Source organism: Bos indicus, chromosome 11, assembly GCF_029378745.1.
Source record: "Bos indicus isolate NIAB-ARS_2022 breed Sahiwal x Tharparkar chromosome 11, NIAB-ARS_B.indTharparkar_mat_pri_1.0, whole genome shotgun sequence".
NCBI lineage: Eukaryota > Metazoa > Chordata > Mammalia > Artiodactyla > Bovidae > Bos > Bos indicus.
This window is the reverse complement of record NC_091770.1, coordinates 44,381,586-44,401,293: the sequence shown is the minus strand read 5'-3', so window position 1 is coordinate 44,401,293 and position 19,708 is coordinate 44,381,586. Positions and strand designations below refer to the sequence as shown.

General features: G+C 39.0%; 1 protein-coding gene across 2 annotated transcripts in view; it reads left to right on the top strand.

Moving 5' to 3' along the window:
* Nucleotides 1–19,708, top strand: part of LOC109566113 (E3 SUMO-protein ligase RanBP2-like) — a 61,886-nt gene that overhangs the window by 13,902 nt on the left and 28,276 nt on the right. For both annotated transcript variants that reach the window (XM_019970221.2, XM_019970220.2), the window contains exons 2-15: nt 3,825–3,892; nt 5,114–5,225; nt 5,866–6,018; nt 9,763–9,993; nt 10,318–10,463; nt 11,937–12,129; nt 14,893–14,980; nt 16,480–16,689; nt 17,566–17,747; nt 17,842–18,017; nt 18,169–18,292; nt 18,860–19,021; nt 19,289–19,426; nt 19,504–19,650. In XM_019970221.2, the coding sequence (XP_019825780.2) occupies nt 3,825–3,892; nt 5,114–5,225; nt 5,866–6,018; nt 9,763–9,993; nt 10,318–10,463; nt 11,937–12,129; nt 14,893–14,980; nt 16,480–16,689; nt 17,566–17,747; nt 17,842–18,017; nt 18,169–18,292; nt 18,860–19,021; nt 19,289–19,426; nt 19,504–19,650 (2,130 nt within the window). The remainder of the gene's footprint in view (nt 1–3,824; nt 3,893–5,113; nt 5,226–5,865; nt 6,019–9,762; nt 9,994–10,317; nt 10,464–11,936; nt 12,130–14,892; nt 14,981–16,479; nt 16,690–17,565; nt 17,748–17,841; nt 18,018–18,168; nt 18,293–18,859; nt 19,022–19,288; nt 19,427–19,503; nt 19,651–19,708) is intronic.

Sequence of the window (19,708 nt, the reverse complement as noted above, 5' to 3'; positions counted from 1 at the left end):
CATGTCTATCTCTTTTGTGACCCTATGGACTGTAGCCTGCCAGAAATCCCTCTGTCCATGGGATTTCCCGGGCAAGGATACTGTAATGGGTTGCCATTTCTTTCTTCAGTGGATCTTCCCAACCCAGGTATTGAACTTGCATCTCCTGCTTGGCAGGCAGATTCTTTACCACTGGCACCACCTGGAAAGCCCTGAGCATGGTGTTAGCTGTGAGCTTTTCATTAATGACCTTTATCATGTTGAGGATATTCTTTGCTTTCTGAGAGAATCAGTTTTCTGAGAGAATCAGTTTTCTGAGAATTTTTATCATGAATAAATGTTGGATTTTGTCACATACTGTTTTTCTTTTGATGGCACTTGACATGGTCTTGCAGTTTATTTCCTTTGTTCTTTTAATGTGATGTATTAGTTAACTCATTGTCTTGTATGAAATCAACCTTGCATTCCTGAGACAAAAATCTCTGTTGATTATGGTATACAATAGTTTTAATGTGTTCTTGGTTCATTTTACTGAGGAAAATTTGTGGAAAATTAGAGTTAAAATTTTTTTAGTAGACTTAGAAAAGTTCTAGGTTCAGAGCAAAACTGTAATGAAGGTAGTTTTCCCACATTCGTCCTGCCTGCCCCAGTGTCAGCATTTCCCACAGAATAGAACACTTGTTACAGTTGATGAACTTACAATATTTTCATCTGAAGTCCACAGTTTACCTTAGGGTTCACTCTTGGTGGTGTACAGTCCTGGGTTTTGACAAATGTATAAGGACAGGTATTCATTGTTATTGTGTCATACATAGTAGCTTCGCTGCCCTAAAGATCCTCTGTGTTTTGCTCTTCATACCTTTTTCCCTGCAGGCCCAGGCTACCACTAATGTTTTTAGTGTCTACGTAGTTTTGCCTTTTCCAAAATGTAATATAGTTGGAATCCTAAAAATGTAGCCTTTTGAGATTGGTTTAAGTTTCCTTCGTGTCTCTTTATAGCTTCGTTGCCATCTGAAACACCACCTGTTGTGACTCTGTTGTCCTGCCTAGATGGGATTCTTAGAAGCATTCAGTCAGAACCTCACTGATGTTCTGTTTGACTAGGTTGCTCCTCAGGCAAACTCATGCCCCCATTGTCTGAACCATGGTTCCTCTTGTTCTGAGGAGGCTTGTTAAGGAAACAATCATTATCATTAGAGTAGAACCAACCTCTCTCATGAAGGTCTAAACCCAGTTTACATTGAGTGCAGATGTAAACGTAGTTATGTTACTGAGTAAATGATCCAATGGTAGTTCTCTACAAGGATCAAGACATGACATCAGCAAGACATGACCAAAGGTGAGTTCTTTCAATGTTTGACTGCCTAAAGCCAGTACGGTAACTTTTCTGATAACCTCGGCTTAAAACTAAAAAGATCAAAAGGATTGGGAGAACCCAGTTTTAGGATCTTTAATCCTAGTGAAAATCTAGGTAAAATGAGTTTTTCCTGTTTGCTTCACTGGAATTTGACTCTCTACTCAGCTTGGTTTGAGATATACTTGTGTGATGCTCCGATAGGTGTACTGGACCTAACCGCCCATGGTGTACAGGGGAGGTGAGAGGCCCTGGGGGCCCTCCACTCGCTCTGCTTTTCATATCTGTTCCTGTACCAGACATGAGCCACACACACCCTACTGGGTGCTCTTCCTCAGTTGATCCTCAGACTCACTTTCCCCTGGCTCTCCTTTGACTAGGTTAGTGAAAATCTTGGTCATGAATTCATACATGTCTCTGATTAGATGACGAAGCATTGGCTTAAGAGAATCATAGTTACTCTGCCATTTATTTAACTTCATTGAATTTTTTCACTCTGACATTGAATGTACTGGGCAGAAACCATATCATATCAGTACCTACTGTTGCCTTTGTTTAAATTAAACAGACTCCTCAGGACTACCCCAGTTGGAGAGTTGCATTCTGGTTTTAGTCACTGGTTTTAGACCATAGCATGCATGGAGCAGACAAGGTAAAGTTGGAGAGCTAGGCAGATACCGTGTCATGCTAGTCTTTGGTGAGAAATAGGGATATTTTCAAAGTGTAATGGAAGACAAAAAAGGATTTACAGTTGTAAATACACAGTGTCATTTGTGTTATGTTTTGACTAACTTTGAGAGGGAAACAGGAATAGCCATTTCAGTCATCCCACAGAGACGTGATAGCAGGCTTGGACTTTGACAGTAGCATTAGAGATGTAGAAAAACGTGGGTTGAGGTAACCCAGAAGGTAGAACTAACACATCTTGATCATTTGCACATAAGTTTAGAGCTCAGGAGAAGCAAAGACACATATCTGAGAGTCAGGGTAGTCCTCGGTGAGATGGATTATGTCCCAGATGAGACACCCTGAGAGAGAAGAGGAGTTGGAGAGGGAATGACCACCATGGTAGAAATGAAGTGAGGAGAACCTGTGTTCATTGAAGACATGAAAAGAGTGTTTCAGGAAGATGGGTGCCATTCAGGAGTGTCTTCTGTTCATAAAAGAAGAGAGTTCATAAAAAGGAGAAAATGGAAATACTCCATAGTAAACAGTGGAGCGGTGTTAAATTTTTGCAGTTCACCTGCCCCAGGTAACCACTTCTGCACATTAATCAGGTTTCTAGTCAAGTATCCCCCTTCCCAAGACTTTCCCTCACAAGCTTGTCTCTGTCCCATTGTATAAATTATGTGATGCCTTGTCTGTGCACCTCCACCCTCAGCAGCTAAGGGAGGAGAAACTCCCAGCTAGATAGGCACTATTAGGGTGCCTGTGCTTTGTGGGACAAGTACTGATTGTAGCTTTGTCAAAATGAGGTGTTCTATAGAGAACTGATGAGGTGCTGTAAGAGCATTCTGTCCTGCCTCCATGGAGATTACTGTCTGCTTGTCACCCTTCCTGAAGTGCAAGCTTCCTGCTTGAAGACAGACTTTGTTTACTGCCGATTCCCCAGCACTCAGAATGGTGCCTGGAGACTAGTAGGCACAGCAACATCTAACATCCATACTTTTTAGAAATAAAATCAGTAAATGAAAGCATTGCTCTTTTTACATAATACATTGATTTTTATTTTTCTGTGTCCTGTCATTTTCAAAATAAGGTGTTTGATGCTCTGTACGTTTATCATGTGTATATGACGTCATCTGGTGTGCTCCTGCATTCTGGACTTCGGAGCCTGTAGACATAAAAGAACCAGGGTGTGGACTTGGATTATTACCAGGAGAATTAATACCAGGAGAGGCAGATTTTATTTCTGCCTCTCTAACTCCTTGAGTGTAAGATAATGGTCTGTGCAGAGGTCAGTAACGGGACCCGGAAGCCCCAGTGCCTCAGTGGCTCTGCAGTACTTCGTTACTCTTCCCGCATAAAGGCATGCGTATGGCAGGAGCAGTGAGGTCTCTCTCTGGTGTACTACTTCTCCGCCAGGAAAGCGGGCTCTGTCTGTTTACTTATCTATAAAGTGAGAGGAAACCACACAGTTCCTAGGGTTTCTTGTTGATATATAAATTCTTAATTTCTGATGTCATCTTGTCTTTCTTAAATTTGTTTGTTGTTTCATGAGAATTAGATGTAGTTTCATGATTTAAAATATGTATGCATTTCTACAGGCAGTTTTTACCTTTTAAGTGCGAGGTTGCTTGTGTGCTCAGTCTTGTCCAACTCTTTGTCACCCTAGGAACTGTAGCCCACCAGCTCTTCGGTCCATGGGATTTTTTTCAGTCAAGAATACTGAGTGGATGTTAACATTGTTACAACAGATTTTAGTTCTTGTGAAAAACATGCAAAATTTGAAATATGAAGAATAAAATAATTCTTAATTTTTTTTTTTTAGAAGTCAATGAAAGGATTTTATTTTGCAAAGCTGTATTATGAAGCTAAAGAATATGATCTTGCTAAAAAGTAAGTACCAAACTGTCATCTGGCATTAAACTTTCTCTAGAGATTGTTCTGGGTTAGAATAAAAGGGAACCGTGCTTACATCTTGATTTCTTTCTGGTTAGCTATCTGCTACTTTCATCAGCTAGAAAATAGCAGTGAGTACAAGACTAAACCAATTCCTGGGTGGGAGAATAGCTTGTGTCAGAGATAACTTTAGTTGACTACTAGTGAGTGATCCTCCAAGGCCAAGAAGGTTGGTGATCTGATCTCCTGATTTTCAGTAGCTTAAAGCTGGAAATTAAGAGGGAGGTAGGCTATTGAAGGCATTGATGGGAAGATGAAAATTTTGTTAAGAAAATGTTCGCACCTTTATTGACCTAACAGCTGTAGTTCCTTACTTTATAAAATGACACTTTTTCCTTCAATGTTGATCTTTGGTCTGATTCTTCCTGTGATAACGTGCACTGGGCCTAGAAGACGCTTGTTTATAATCAAGTCATCTGCATTTGGTGGTATACTGAGTGACTCCTGTGCAGTCCCCTTAGATGTTATTGTTTAAAAGATGAACAGATTATCTTAGTGGTTGTTCGGGAATTAGTGCTCTTTAGTATTTTGCATTATGATAACTTAAAGATTTACTGTAATCACTTTGTAATTTCTCTGCAAAACTTTTTAGTGCTTTACCAAAGTGTAATAGAAAAAAAGGTAGAACTTACATGTTCATTTCTTATGAATGGGTAGCACTGAGGAAAACTTTTGGTGAATGTAGCGTTTAATGATAGAGTGAGTGTGTCCTTGACTTTGTGTGTGTGTGTATATAGATGCCGTCGACTGTTTATGTGTGTGTATAGGTGCTCTTTACTGTGTGTTTGTGTCTAGGTGCTTTCAACTCTGTGTGTGTGTATGTCTAGGTGCTGTCAACTGTGTGTGTAGGTGGTGCTATTGACTGTGTGTGTGTATCTAGGTGCTATCAACTTTGTGTATGTGTAGGTGCTGTCGACTTTGTGTCTAGGTGCTGTTGACTGTGTGTGTGTGTGTGTGTGTGTCTAGGTGCTGTCTGTTTCTTCCTGTGGATGCTTCTGAATTGTCTGCATACTCTGCTCTAAGTAAATAGTGATGTTCAGCAGAAAACAGTAGAAATTAGTTTAGTGGTTGCTTAGAGTAAGATATTCTCTCTGCATTTAAACACAGTTCTAAATTTGGTATTTTGAAGATTGTTTTTATATTATTATTTCTGAACAGATATATATCTACATATATTAATGTGCAAGAAAGGGATCCCAAAGCTCACAGATTTCTCGGTCTTCTTTACGAAGTGGAGGAAAACATAGAGAAAGCTGTTGAATGTTACAAGGTAAATAAACTGTGTAAGGTTAGAACATAACCACACTCATAATATCCAGGTTAATTGAGGTAGTAAGTAATTCAGGTACGTTTTATGGATGTCTTGAAAACAAGCACTCATATCATCATACTATTAAGCAAAACAGCTTGAAACAGATTTTAAAATATTTGGCCCAAAGAGTGCTGTATTTTGTCATGGAGAGGTTAGCACTTGGAAAAGATTATTAATACTTGTAAATTTTAAGTTTACCATGGTGAGAAATGCATGGTTCCTTTTCTCCCCTCCTTCCTTTTCTTTTTTGCATTTACCAAATAAAAAACTTTTTATTCATTTTCTAAAAACTTGCAGACAGTTTAATTTTTTTTTAATTTTATTTTATTTTTAAACTTTACAAATTGTGTTAGTTTTGCCAAATATCAAAATGAATCCGCCACAGGTATACATGTGTTCCCCATCCTGAACCCTCCTCCCTCCTCCCTCCCCATACCATCCCTCTGGGTCGTCCCAGTGCAACAGCCCCAAGCATCCATAACGTGTTGTCATTTAGAAATAGAGTTTGTAATGGAGTACTTGTTAAGTTTTTAAATTTTGTGTATGAGTGTACAGACTTTAGGAATCCTACTAATTTCTTAATTGTTTTTGGTATCAGCGTTCAGTGGAATTAAACCCAACACAGAAAGATCTTGTGTTGAAGATTGCAGAATTGCTCTGTAAAAATGATGTTACTGATGGAAGAGCTAAATACTGGGTTGAACGAGCAGCTAAACTTTTTCCAGGAAGTCCTGCAATTTATAAACTAAAGGTAAAAAACTAAAGAAAACAAAGCATATAATAAAAGCAGTCAGAGAAAACTTAAAGACACAGCTATTGCTGGTACTTGGAATTTCAATGACTTAAGTAGTAAGCTGTAAACTGGTATGTGTGGAGGTGAGGGGCATCCTAGGGGAATAGACCTCTAGTTGTGTGTAAGTCTGGGGGAGTGACAGAAGAGCTGTGACCATCGGCAGTAGCACCGCAGTGTGCATGAGCAGAGTAGTTGCCGCTGTGGAGGCGATGGCCCTTCCACAGTATATGAGGCGTCGCGGTGTGTTGTTTCACCAGCACCCAGTTTGCTTTCCAAGTGGCATCTCATCTATCTTCGCAGTGATTACTGTATTAGGGATTTTACTGTTCCTTAGCTATTAGTAGATGGTGGAGCTGAGAATTATTATAAATTGAGCTCTATTATAAAACTTTCACTTAATTGGGTGCAAATTACCCAGAAGGTGACAGTTTCAAAGAACCATTATATAAATTTGGGAAGGACTGTGTTACAGGATAGTGAGGTTTTCAAGCAAAAGTTAAAAGTTTCTCTAGTGTGTTATAGATGACTACTAAAAGTGATAGAAATGTGTTGCTAATGTATTAACTGGCTCTGCATGTTATTCTTTACTGAGTGAAATATAGTTTACTAGGAGACTTTTTGGAGAAAGACTTTCCAAAATGTGCTAGACAAACAGAATTTTAACTGTAATTTTAATTGTCTGTTGGTTCCCCCTGCCATGCAGCTTATTTGATCTTCGTTCCCCAACCAGGGATTGAAACCAGGGCCCCTGCAGGAAGAGCACTGAGTCCTAACCACTGGACTTTCGGGGAATTCTCATATATATTCTTTTTAAAAGGACCCCCATCCCTCATTTATAAATGTTTCCAGTAGAATTTTTTTAATGTTTTTTATTGAAATAGAGATTTTTCTCAGGAAGTTGGAGAGGTTGTACAGAAAGGTCCTGAGTGTGCTCCATCCAAACAGAAACACAGAATTTCCCCCAAAAGTAAATGGTTCAATGGTGGTTCCATCTTGGTGTGACTGTCGAACAGTCACTGCAGGGTTTGGCATGGGTGCAGTACACGTGTAGTTCTTGTTCCACCCGTCACGTGTAGACATGCGTATCTAGCACTGCATCACCATGGGGCTGTCTTTCATGCCTCCATTTCTGTGGTCACATCTATCTCTCCTTAGCTTCTGCCAACTGGTAATTTGTTCTCTGTCTTTATAATTTGTAACTAAAAAATGTCATATGATAGAAGCAGGCATCATGTGACCTTTTGCAGTTGGCTCTTCATTCTGCATGGTGCCCTTGAGACCTTTCAAGTTGTGTGTGTCAGGATAGGTTCCTTCCTTTTTGCCGAGTAGTATGTACTCATACTGGTGTGTTCCACCGGTGAACCATTTACTTTGGGGGGAAATTCTGTGTTTCCAATTTTTAGCTATTACATATCAGGTATAAACAATTGTGTACAGATTTTTAAATAAAAAATGTCTTTAAAAGCCATGGAGATGAATACTAGTAACATTATTTTTTTTCTCTCCCTGTGATAAACACCTGGGTTTTAAGTATTAATCAAAAATGTTGTTTCATAGTGCAGATTTCTTTGCTTTATTAGTATCTTTGTTTTATGCCTCAAACATAATTTTTCACTGGTCATGACTTTCTTCATTGGCTACAAGAGTCCATTCCGTCTGGTGACAGTGATGTTATGGACTATGTGTATAATGGGGAGAGGATTATTTTCTTGCAGTGTAACAAAAGTTTAATTGTTTGTGAAGCATCCTGATTTTCTTTAATGACTTTAAAAATACTGTTGTCTAAAACTAATAAATCTTATGTCAGATTTTTTTCCTGGAACTTTTGGACTAGAAATCCATGAAATGTATAACTATTAAGCAGAGTAATTCTGTTTCTCCTAGAAGTTGAGGCTTACTTAAAATAAATAGTTTTTTTGGCACTTCTTTAATGAACAAAAATATCATTGACAGAAAGGTTTTCTTTTGGGTTTGAGAGTAGTTTTTGAAAAACATCTGTAATGGGGCTGATCTTTTACCTAATTTTAAACATGTAATTGATGTCTAGGGGTTCTTTGCAGTTACAGACCAGGTGTAAGTTTATGGAACTGGTCCAGGAGGAGACTGATGAGGAGCGAGGTTCACTGGGCGGTGGGCGGGAGGAGAGTGCAGGAAGGGGAAGTGGAGCTTACAGGCCATGGCTTCCATTTTCTCCATGGAGGATGAGTGGAGATCCTAAAGAGAGGGTCAGAGGAAAGAGGAGTACGAAGTAAACTCTTCAGGGAGTGGAGAAAATGAGTCTTTAGAAGTAAACTAGGACTTTTTTCTAGGCATTGCCAGTCTGGTGGTTTGAGATTATGAAGGTGAATCAGTTGGCCTGGTTGTAATTCCCCATGCTCCCAGATGCCCTACACATGCTCATCTGTTAGTGCACAGGGGTGGAGACTGCAGGGAAGGGGGCTTCCAGGAGGGGCAGAGAGAGCTAGCTGAGGGCTCTATCTGTAAGTAGGGAGTGACTGGATGCGAGACTCTGGTGTTTTAGCTTGACAGGGAAGGAAAGTGTATGTGTGTGTTTTATGGAAAATTAAAAGGACCTTTTCATGCGGTAGAGGCAGGAGATGTGGCAGTGAGGCTGTGCTGGCCCCAGGGAGGTGAGAAAATGAGGGGGTGTTGTGGTCTGAGTGATTGGTTCAGAGTATAGATTTTGCCACATGGATGGCTGGGGCTGGTGTGGAGTGGTGAAGGTGAAGCTGTTAAACAGCAGGGTGGCCAGGCTGTCCTGTGTCTTGTGCTGCTGGTAGTGATGTATCTTAGGGATGAACGAAGGTTCATGATGTATCTTAGGGATGAACGATGGAGAAGGCAATGGCACCCCACTCTAGTACTCTTGCCTGGAAAATCCCGTGGATGGAGGAGCCTAGTAGGCTGCAGTCCATGGGGTCGCTAAGAGTCAGACACGACTGAGCAACTTCACTTTCACTTTTCACTTTCATGCATTGGAGAAGGAAATGGCAACCCACTCCGGTGTTCTTGCCTGGAGAATCCCATGGACGAGGGAGCCTGGTGGGCTGCCGTCTATGGGGTCGCACAGAGTCGGACACGACTAAAGTGACTTAGCAGCAGCAGGGATGAACGAAGTTCTGTTCCAGGTGCTGATAAGGAGTGGGAGGCATGGCCAGATAGCACATCCTTTAGTAAAATGTTATAAACAGGTTTGGGGGAGGAGGGGCATGATCAGGTGATGACACTGGGAGTGAGTCAGTCACCACCTCCTCCACCTGTACATAGTCTAGCGGATAAGTGATGGCACCTGTCTTGGAATGGGACTCTCGTTCAGTAAGGGGGAAGGTGAAGACCAAGAAGATGGTGGCATAGTAGGAGCTCCACAGTAGGAGAAGTGGGAACGGGGACTGAGCAGCCTTAGGGAGATCCAGAGCACATGGAAGGTGAGGACACGTGGGTGCAAGGGTCCCTTCTGGTCGTGACAGGTATGCAGGGATGTTCTGAGCTGAGTCCAGGCCCTCCTGCAGCTGTGTAATCCCAGATGTTTCTCTCCATGTATTTTCTGGAGGTTGAGCTTCTGGAAATGACTGAGGGCACTAATGAGGTATGTAGGGTGGGAATTGACTAAAGCCAGACACAGTGGGATGGTGCTCATAGGAGCACCATGATGTTTTTAAAATTGCACAGATGTTTCTCTAATTAATGGTTCTTTATAAATAGGAACAGCTTTTAGATTGTAAAGGTGAAGATGGATGGAATAAACTTTTCGACTTGATTCAGTCAGAACTTTATGCAAGGCCTGATGATGTCCACGTGAACATCCGACTGGTGGAGCTGTATCGCTCCAACAGCAGGCTGAGAGATGCTGTGGCCCACTGCCACCAGGCAGAGAGGAACACAGCTCTGCGGTCAAGTTTAGAGTGGAATTCCTGTGTAGTACAGACCCTTAAGGTAGGTAAGGGCTGTTGGGTCTCACAATTACCGTATTTCCCTTTGTATTTAACCACTGCACTCCATGACCTAAGTCTCTTTCGTTTATGTGTAGCAGCTGTGAAATGAGCTGATTTTACCAGGATGATTTCAATTTATAATGAGTGGATTCAAGAGATAGATATGAGAAATATGTTTGTGTATTTTTTGGTGTTTTTGTAGGCTAATCTAAAACCAACATGGTTTTTCAGCCTGTGAATGGGCAAAGGGGTTTGTAGTCGTAAAACACTCAGTTTTGTAACACATGATACAGTTTCGTAACTTAGAGTTCTTTTTGCACAACAGGAATACCTGGAATCTTCACAGTGTTTGGAGTCTGATAAAAGTAACTGGCGAGCAACCAGTCAGGACTTACTTATAGCCTATGCTAACCTGATGCTTCTCACGCTGTCCATGAGAGATGCGCAGGAGAGCAGAGAATTGCTGGAGAGGTAGGCCGACCTAGAGAGAGCACTTCAGTGTAAATTACAGATGTCTGTTTGTGTTCATTCGTCTAAACAACTTAATGTCATTATTTTTTCTGTAATGTCCAGAGGTAATACTTAATAATATGGTGAACTACTTAGAAGGAATCTTCTTTTGGGGCAGTATTATATTATAATTGGTTTTGTGAAACTCTGATTCTTAGAGAACTCTATTACTGTTCTTGATTAAGTTACTCTTGTAATTAAACGTTTAGTTTTGGAATGCTTAGTAAAGAGTTGAGTCTGAAAATGCACATCCTCGTTGCTCTTCCATAATTCTGAGGACCAGTGTCTCCATTTGATTAAAATAAATTCCACTGAACAGACACGTCACTTGGATTTGTATGTCAATTTAGAGCTTGTGGGCTAAACCAGGCTCACCACCTGCCTGCTTGTGAGTGGGGCTCCCCTGACACAGCCGACCTCCTGCTGTGCCAGCTGTGTGCTCGCGCACTGCAGCAGTAGAGGCGAGCCCTGTGGCAGAGCTGCTGTGCCCACAGAGCCACATCAGCATGGGGTCCGTAATGAACAAGGTTGCTGCTCCTTGGTGTACACTCATATTCTGAAAAGTAATGGTTCCTCCCCCATCTCACATGGCAGGGAGTTCTTTACACTGGGGTGTAGGAGAGTAAGTCGTTTTCTTGAGGAAGTACTTGGTGTCTTCATACAGGTAGTATGAGGGAGTAGCCAAAAAGACTCAATCAAACTTTCTGATGATTTTAGAAAATATTTATGGTTGGGGGGAAGTAGGCATGGTTATATACTTAAAAACTTTTGGTCCCATGAGAAAGTGGTGAGGAAGAAGATTTCTTAGTGCTATGATACTACTACTACACATACCCCTTGGAGGAGTCTTGACACCCTCTGCAAGTTCCAGAAATTCACAGGCTAGAAGAAATAATCTGTTACTCAGATTTCTTATTATAATCTACTTCAAAATCATTCTTCACATTTCTATTGTTTGCTTTTGATTTTCTTAGAAAATGAAGATTTTGAGGACCATTAGGATTAAAAAGTACTGATTAGTACGTAGATTACAAATAATAGTAAGAATTATAATTAACTCTGTAGTTAAATGTATAGTAAAAGCAGTTTTCATCTTGATAATGGCATGTGTCTTAGTTGTTTACTTATAATGTGAAATGGCATGTTTATTTTGAGAAATTTCAACTTTGAATTAAATAATGAAACCATATGATCAAGAAGATGTTTTGGAATAAGACATTCTGGAGGTTAAAAACGCTTGAAATATAGGAAGTATGTTGAATAACACGAAGCACTTGATTCGTAATTCATAAAACAGAATGGATTGTTGGGATTTAGATGTGGAAGGTGATGCTTGAAGTAAATTCCTTTCTCAGTTTTATTTAGGATTAAATAATGACATGGATTATTCACAGTGTAGTAGTTTAACACCTGTTTAATACTTTAATATTCCAGTTTTGATAGCGCTCTTCAGTCTGTGAAGTTTTGTGCAGGTGGAAACGAGGAGCTCTCAGCCACGTTCCTGGAAGTGAGAGGCCATTTCTACATGCACGCTGGGTCCCTGCTGCTGAAGATGGGCCAGCACAGTGACGTGCAGTGGCGCGCGCTCTCGGAGCTGGCTGCGCTCTGCTATCTCATAGCCTTCCAGGTAATCGCCCCCTGTCTGGCGTGCCGTTGACCTTTCAGTGAGACTTGATTGTACTTCACATGGGGTATGTCCTGGTATGTGGTGAAAATGGGAAGAAATATGTACAAAGTTAAAATGAAATACTTTGGGGGAAAGAATAACAAGATTTATTAATATACAGTACTAGTGAGGCGGGTGAGACAGGTACACTAATGCATTGCCGGTGGCAGTTGGCATTGCTTTGACTGTTTGGAAGATCGTTTTGAAGAATTTGATCTTTTACTGTACCATTTCTGGGAACCTGCAAGGAAATAGTCTCAAGTATGGATAAAACATGATTCAAAAAGATACACATAACTTGAATGAAAATCTAATGAGTAAGTCAATTTGGGGGCATGGTTACATAAGCTGTGATAGAAGACTATTTACCCTAACTTTTAATATGTTAATTGGAAACTTAATTTTTAATATATATACAACATTAACAGTTGTATACACTACTAAGTATACTAGTAAGTACTTAGTAGTAGTACTTATTTATTACTTATTAGTATTTATTACTAATAAGTAATAAATACTAATAAGTATATACTACACAGCAGTATACTTATTCATCCTTAGAAACATGAAACAACTTTATGCATAGAAAGTGACATAAAGAGAATATGCCAGAATGTGAGCCTTTGTTTTTAGATGATGAGATGTTGGCTCTTGCCCTCCCCTCATCCATTTTTGCAGTTTTAATGTTTTCTTAGTGAGCTTGCATCATTTCTGATCTGAAAAGAAATGAGCAGTCTTCCACAAAGTGGATTATTCCTAGCTTGTAGAAATTGTTAGCTTTAGAGAATAATCCTTTGCTTGAGAGAAAGAAAAAGGGTTTCACTGTAAAATGACTGTTGGAGGCTATTGCTTTTTCTAGTTAACATACTTAGGCCTTTTAAAACCTGTTGAGGGGCAGTCCACAGTGCTGCTGTTAGCTCAGCAGAAGCATTTTGTTCATAAGGAATTTATTAGTGAAAAGTAGTGAAGTTAATGAAGTTTGCTAATCTGTATAAGCATTAAACTGTTAGGATTAATATTTTTAAAGAATTATCAAGTAGCTAACAGCTCTCTTTAATGGACATTGTAATGTATTAAATTTTTTAAATGGATATTTTTATGTTGACACAGTCAATTGCTCTAAACATTGGCCTTTTAAAAATTGAAGTATTGTTGATGTACAATGTTGTGTAGGTTACAGGTATGTAGTACAATGATTCACGATTTTTAAAGATTATACTCTGTTCATAGTTATAAAATATTGGCTGCATTTCCTGTGTTGTATATTATACCCTTGTAGCTTATTTTATACACAGTAGTTTGCACCTCTTCACTCTGATACCCTCCCCCTCCTCCCAACAGTAACCACTAGTCTCTGTTCTCTATATCTGTGAGTCTATTTCTTTTTTGTTGTATTTATTAGTTTGTTGTATTCAACTTTGACCTTTTTAAATAGTAAAAACTACATCTCCCTCCTGATTGATTCTGCAGGCTGTTTGAATGGTAGGGTTTTCAGCCCCTTGATCAGGGACTGCAGTAGTTCTAGTGAGTTCAGTTGGTCTCTGACTTATTATTGTCTGACTTAAAACAGTGGCTTGACAGTTCTGTGACAGTGATACCCATTCAGTAAAAACTCCACTTTGAGTTTTGAATTCCAATATTTCCATATCAGCACAGAAAACATAGGCTGAGTACAACACTGTTATTTATTCTGATGCTTGGATGTTATTTCATTCTATAGATGTACCATAGTTTGGGTTTCATTAAACTGATGCCCTAAAACCGAGATATTGTTATGCTACTTCAAAATAATTCTGCAGTGACTAGCTTGTGCCATTTCCCATGTGAAAATTTGGAGGTGGGATGAGTTTGAGTGATGGATGGCAGGATCAGTGTCTATCTGTGCATTTATAATATTTTGAGTTATTGCCAAATTTCCAGTCTCACAGAGGTTGTATCAAATTATACTGCCATTCCCAGTGTAAGAAAATTACTAGAGGTTTAACAGCACTGCACCTACCATCTGTGTAGTTACTTTCAGGATGATAAATGTTCATTGGCTGGGACTAAACATGTTCAGTGATGGACAGTTGCAGCTTTTCAAGGTAGCCTGTTTTATTTTTAGATAATTTGGTTCTTAGTGCTTCCTTACATGGAGTAAAAATACTTCTCAAGCCGCTACCCATTGGTGGTGTTTTTTTTCTTTTGGTGTTCCCTTCTTTTACAAGATAATTTTCTTAATACTCGATGGCAGCTGTCATCTTCTCACCATTCTGTTTACTTGTCGTTCTTCCACCTCTTCTTCATAGCACAGGACTTGGAGCCCTTTTCTTGTCTAGGTTGTTCCTGTTACACTGCTGGTCTCTCAGGTGGTCTGCGCTCTGGAAGGGTGTGGTATTTCCATGTGGGGGCTCCAGTGCCGGGTGGTGTAGAGCTGTCGTCCCAGGCTGCTCCCAGTCTATCTGTGCAAGGCAGAAAAGGTCTCCAACCAGATGTTCTTGTTTCCCCAGCTGTAACTCCAACATGTTCTTAATAGAAAGTAATTTCTCAGACATGCTCTTTGTAGGCATCTTTTCTAGATTATCTAAATTCCCCAGTTCCCGATGTTTTGCAGTTGGATTCCCAACTCTCTTTAACCGTTGGCTGTTTATTCATTATTGAAGAAAAGTACAGTGTAATAGAAAGGAACATTTTACTATTAGAAATGTATCACTAAATTAAGATTTTTGATTCTAAAATGATTAGATTCCAAGACCAAAGACTAAATTAATAAAAGGAGAAGCTGGACAAAGCCTACTGGAAATGATGGCCTATGATCGTCTGAGCCAATCAGGTACTGGTAACATTTAACTGATTTTATTTTAAAAAGAAAAAAGAACTTTTTCCTTTTTGAACACATCTTAGATAGTGTCTTCTCTCTGCCCAGGAGATAATTTGTTAGAATTTTTTCTCCTTGCCGTATTGAATTAGGGAGAGAGAGGAGAGAACAAATGATAAAAAATGGTAAATGATAAAAAATATTCTTTAAAAGGAACAAATATTGTTTGCTCCTGTGTGGAGAAACTCCTTAACCCATCCTTAATCTAGCTGCTAGAATCTCCATCCAGAACATTTTACAGCACTTCTTGACCTAAGAATAAGTTATTGGTTTTCTAGCCACTGGGGATAAAAGGTAAAAAAGTTAGGGATCTCTCTCTTCAGGAGCTGACAACTTAGAAACAAAGACAGAAGGTGTATATTCACATTCTGTTAGGTTGTTGGAATTTGTAGATTTATTCCCAATTCTTACTATTTGGGTTGGATCCTAAAGGTCTGTTACACTCTCTGGCTTTCCTAAGGCACAAACTTGAAAGTGTTCAGGTAGCCAGTGAGTCAAACAGTGAACTGAAGGCTCTGTAGGGAAATGTTTCTATAAGAGACAGTTTTGATGTAAAGTTGAAGGGCCTTCATTAAGAGTTAGGAAATGATCTTAAATCCAAGTAGCTATAAGCTGGGGTCTGTAGGTAGACTGTTGGTCAAGGCTCTTCTGCCCCACAGCTTACTTCTTTGTAGGAGACAAACTTTGAGTCCTTGAAGCGATCTTTTGTTTTTTTTCTCAGATCTCCCTTCTACCTTTGCAGAGGGTCACAGTTTGTAAAATGAACTGTGTTGTACTGTCTTTGATCTGGGCCTGCTGAGCTTCTCTCTGCAAATTTTTAAAGAGATAATTGTCTGGTAGTAACGAAACCTGATTGGCCAACAGAATTACAGGAAAAAAGTTTGTTTTGTTTTGTTTTGTTTCAAACAGCCTGATTGAAACCATAAACCTGAAAAGCCATAGTGCTTTCAAGGCACATCCATGTGTACTAGAACTAGAATGTGAACTAGAACCTCATCCAAGGAGTGTTTTTAAAATAGGTTCAAATCTGTGGAATCATAATCTCTGGGAGTGGAAGTCTAGAACTGAAACAGAAAAATTTTAATCTCTTTAAAGGATGATTCTGACCAGCCAGATTTAGAAATTTGGTGTATCAGGACAGAAAATTTGAGCTTGATCCTGTTCTCCTTTGGCCACTTGAATCCCACACTTTTCCAAAAGGAAATCCTTTTGGGATTTTTCACACACATTTTTTTCCTTTCCTTTTATTCTAGCACATAGACGCAGATGCTTTGACACCTATAGTTTATTCATTTTTCACATCAGCACCCTTTTGGGTCCAGCTGTGGTTTTGGGGCTGGAGGGTTCATTCTGAGAATGTCATGTTATTTCCCCTTAGGGTAAGTGAATGAAACTGTTGAGAGATGTAACTTTAATCTGTGTCTTTTAAATGATGGAAATAATTTGTTTTTCAGGGCATATGCTGCTAAACTTAAGTCGTGACAAGCAAGACTTTTTAAAAGAGGTTGTAGAATCCTTTGCCAACAGGAGTGGGCAGTCAGCTTTGTACGACGCTCTGTTTTCTCGTCAGTTACCTAAGGATAGCTGTTTCCTTGGTAATGATGATATTGGAAGCATTGATGTACAAGAACCGGATCCTGATGAATTGGCTAGATATGATGTTGGTAAGTGGTATCTTCCTAAGGAAACACTTTACATTTTAATCCTTTTACACCAGGAGATATATAATAGCAACAGGGGGATTATCCAGAAATAATGACTTAATATTATTCTGAATTACTTTTAGGGTTTATGGGGGGAGGGTAATATGAGGTATTGGTAGTGGTTATGGTAGCAGGTGCTTTTCTTCTGAATAGTTCTGTACAAGTGATTGGTGTCATGAATTCTCTCCTAAGTATCATTTTGATGCTAATACAATCTTTTTAATGAAATAGCTATAATGTACTTGCCAGTTTCCATCTGGAAGCTGTTTCCAGTTTTTTCACTTACATTAAAAATACTGATGACAATTTTTAGGTGTCTCCATTTCTTTTTCTATACAGATTCCTAAAAACATAATTACTGGGATAAAGTTTATGGACATGTTTGTCTCGCAAATTGCTGTATTACCAGAAAGCTTGCTCTTCTTTTATGCTTTCGGAAGCCCATAAACTTTTTTAGTATTGAATTTCTTAATTTATTAATGTAGTGATAGCCCACTGTTTTCATATTTCTTTACCGAAAGGAAGATCTGTTGTTTCAAGATTTATTACCAGATGGCTATTCTTTATTTGACCTCTGTCAGTAGATTTTGTTTTATTGAGTTCTAGTGAGGCTCTTTTTTTTCCTTCAAAAGAACTTTTTCCATCAAAACTCTTTTTATTAAGAACACTAGACTTTGCTTATAGATTTTCCCTGTACTCTGATACTGAAAAGCAGTTATAACATTAAGTTACATTTAATATTACTATGAGTCCGTTTTTTATGTTGGCAAAACTGATGGCACACAAAAATTTCCAAAACCTCAAGCTGTTTTTTTTTGTTTTTTTGCTTTATTTCAGGTGCCATTAGGGCACATAATGGTAGTCTTCAACACCTCACCTGGCTTGGCTTACAGTGGGATTCATTGCCTACGTTACCTGCAATTCGAAAATGGCTAAAACAGCTTTTTCATCATTTGCCCCAGGAAACCTCAAGACTTGAAACAAATGCACCTGAGTCAATATGTATTTTAGATCTTGAAGTAAGCATAGATTTTAATAACTTAAATACCATGAATACTGTTTAGGTTTTTTTTTTTCCCCTAAATTGATTTTTTTTTTTTGTAAATAAAACAGGTATTTCTGCTTGGAGTAATATATACCAGCCACTTACAGTTAAAGGAAAAGTCTAATTCTCACTGCAGCTTCTATCAGCCTCTGTGCTTGCCACTGCCTGTGTGTAAACAGCTTTGCACAGAAAGACAGAAAGCATGGTGGGATGCAGTTTGTAATCTAATTCATAGAAAAGCAGTGTAAGTAGTTTAAAAAAAAAATTCCTTTAACTTAACTGCACAGGGACTTAATTCTCATGTAAAGTTTTAATTATCATGTGATGATTAACATACATGTAAGTGTTGAACTGCATGTTTATAAATCAATTTCATTAAATAAAACTTTTTTTAGACCTGGGACCTCAGCAAAATTGCGACTTCTAGTTCAGCGTGACATAAACACTCTACGAGGCCAGGAAAAAACTGGCCTTCAGCCTGCTCTGCTCGTGCACTGGGCAAAGTGCCTTCAGAAAACGGTGAGTTCACTGAAGTGGAGCAGTTTGTAAGAACATTACCTTAATTTTTTTACATGACATACTTGACCTTGAATGTTTTTTTGTTTAAAAACAGTAGTAGCGTGTTCATATTGTGTCAGGTGAAATGTATTTTTACAATCTTGCCACTGCATGTAAGTGCTTAAAACAGTGCCTAGCACAGTAAATGTTAACCAGGTATTAGCTGTTAAGTTACCAGCCTGAAGATTTTTTTACCTGTTTGGTGGCACAAGGCTCTATAGGTAAGGGCATTATAGACCTTGCTTAATATTTGAGGTCTGTTCTGTGGCACCTATAGCAACTTCAGGAAAAAAGAATAGGCTGCCTGATTGGGTAGTGTCGTTGGAGTTGTGTCAAAGTTGGGTCTAGAATGAGTGCTGATGGTAAAGTGCTTAGTTATTCTAGAATTTGGAAAGGTGAGCATATGACTTTTGAGATTCTATTTTGCCTAGGATTTGAAATTTTAGCCAGTTGTTCAGAGCATCTGCAAGTGAGTTTTTTAATCTGTTCGTTTGTGTCTCTTTGTGTGCTTCTAACTTTGTATTTTAGGGCAGTGGTCTTAATTCTTTTTATGATCAACGAGAATACATAGGCAGAAGTGTTCATTACTGGAAAAAGGTTTTGCCATTGTTGAAGATGATCAAGAAGAAGAGCAGCATCCCTGAGCCTGCTGACCCTCTGTTCAGGCATTTCCATAGTGCAGACATTCAGGTAACGGAAAATCCCATCGTGAACTATCTGGAGGTCTGGGCTTCTAGTTTTTAAATAAGGAAATGGAAGTAGAAACTGCTTATATTAATTGCCCAACTATTGAATGGTAGTCTTGTTTTCTAAGTCCACTGCCTGTCACAGATGCAACATGGCAGAGAAGAACATTGAGATGCTGATCTCATTAGATCGTGCAAAATCCTTGGGAAATATTCGGGTTTGATATTCTGGGTAGAGGCAGCTTGACTGAAAGTTACCCAATGTGTTTAGGCATGTGAAGTTGGGGAATACGAAGATGAAGCACGCATCACATTCGCTATATTGGATGTAGTTAATGGAAATATAGACGATGCTATGGCTGCTTTTGAATCTATTAATAACGTCATTTCTTATTGGAATCTTGCACTGGTAAGTAGTGTGGTACTTTAAATTAAAGGGTTTTTCTTTTAAAACATAATTGTTTCATAAAGCACTCTTGTGTATAGCTTTTTCACAGAAAAGCAGAAGACATTGATAATGATGTGCTTTCTTCTGAAGAACAAGAAGAATGCAAAAATTACCTGAGAAAGACCAGGGACTACCTGATAAAGATTTTAGATGACTGTGATTCAAATCTGTCGGTAGTTAAGAAAGTAAGTTGCAGATTGTATTTTCTTATTATTGATAACTAGGCGATAAGGAATTTTGCCT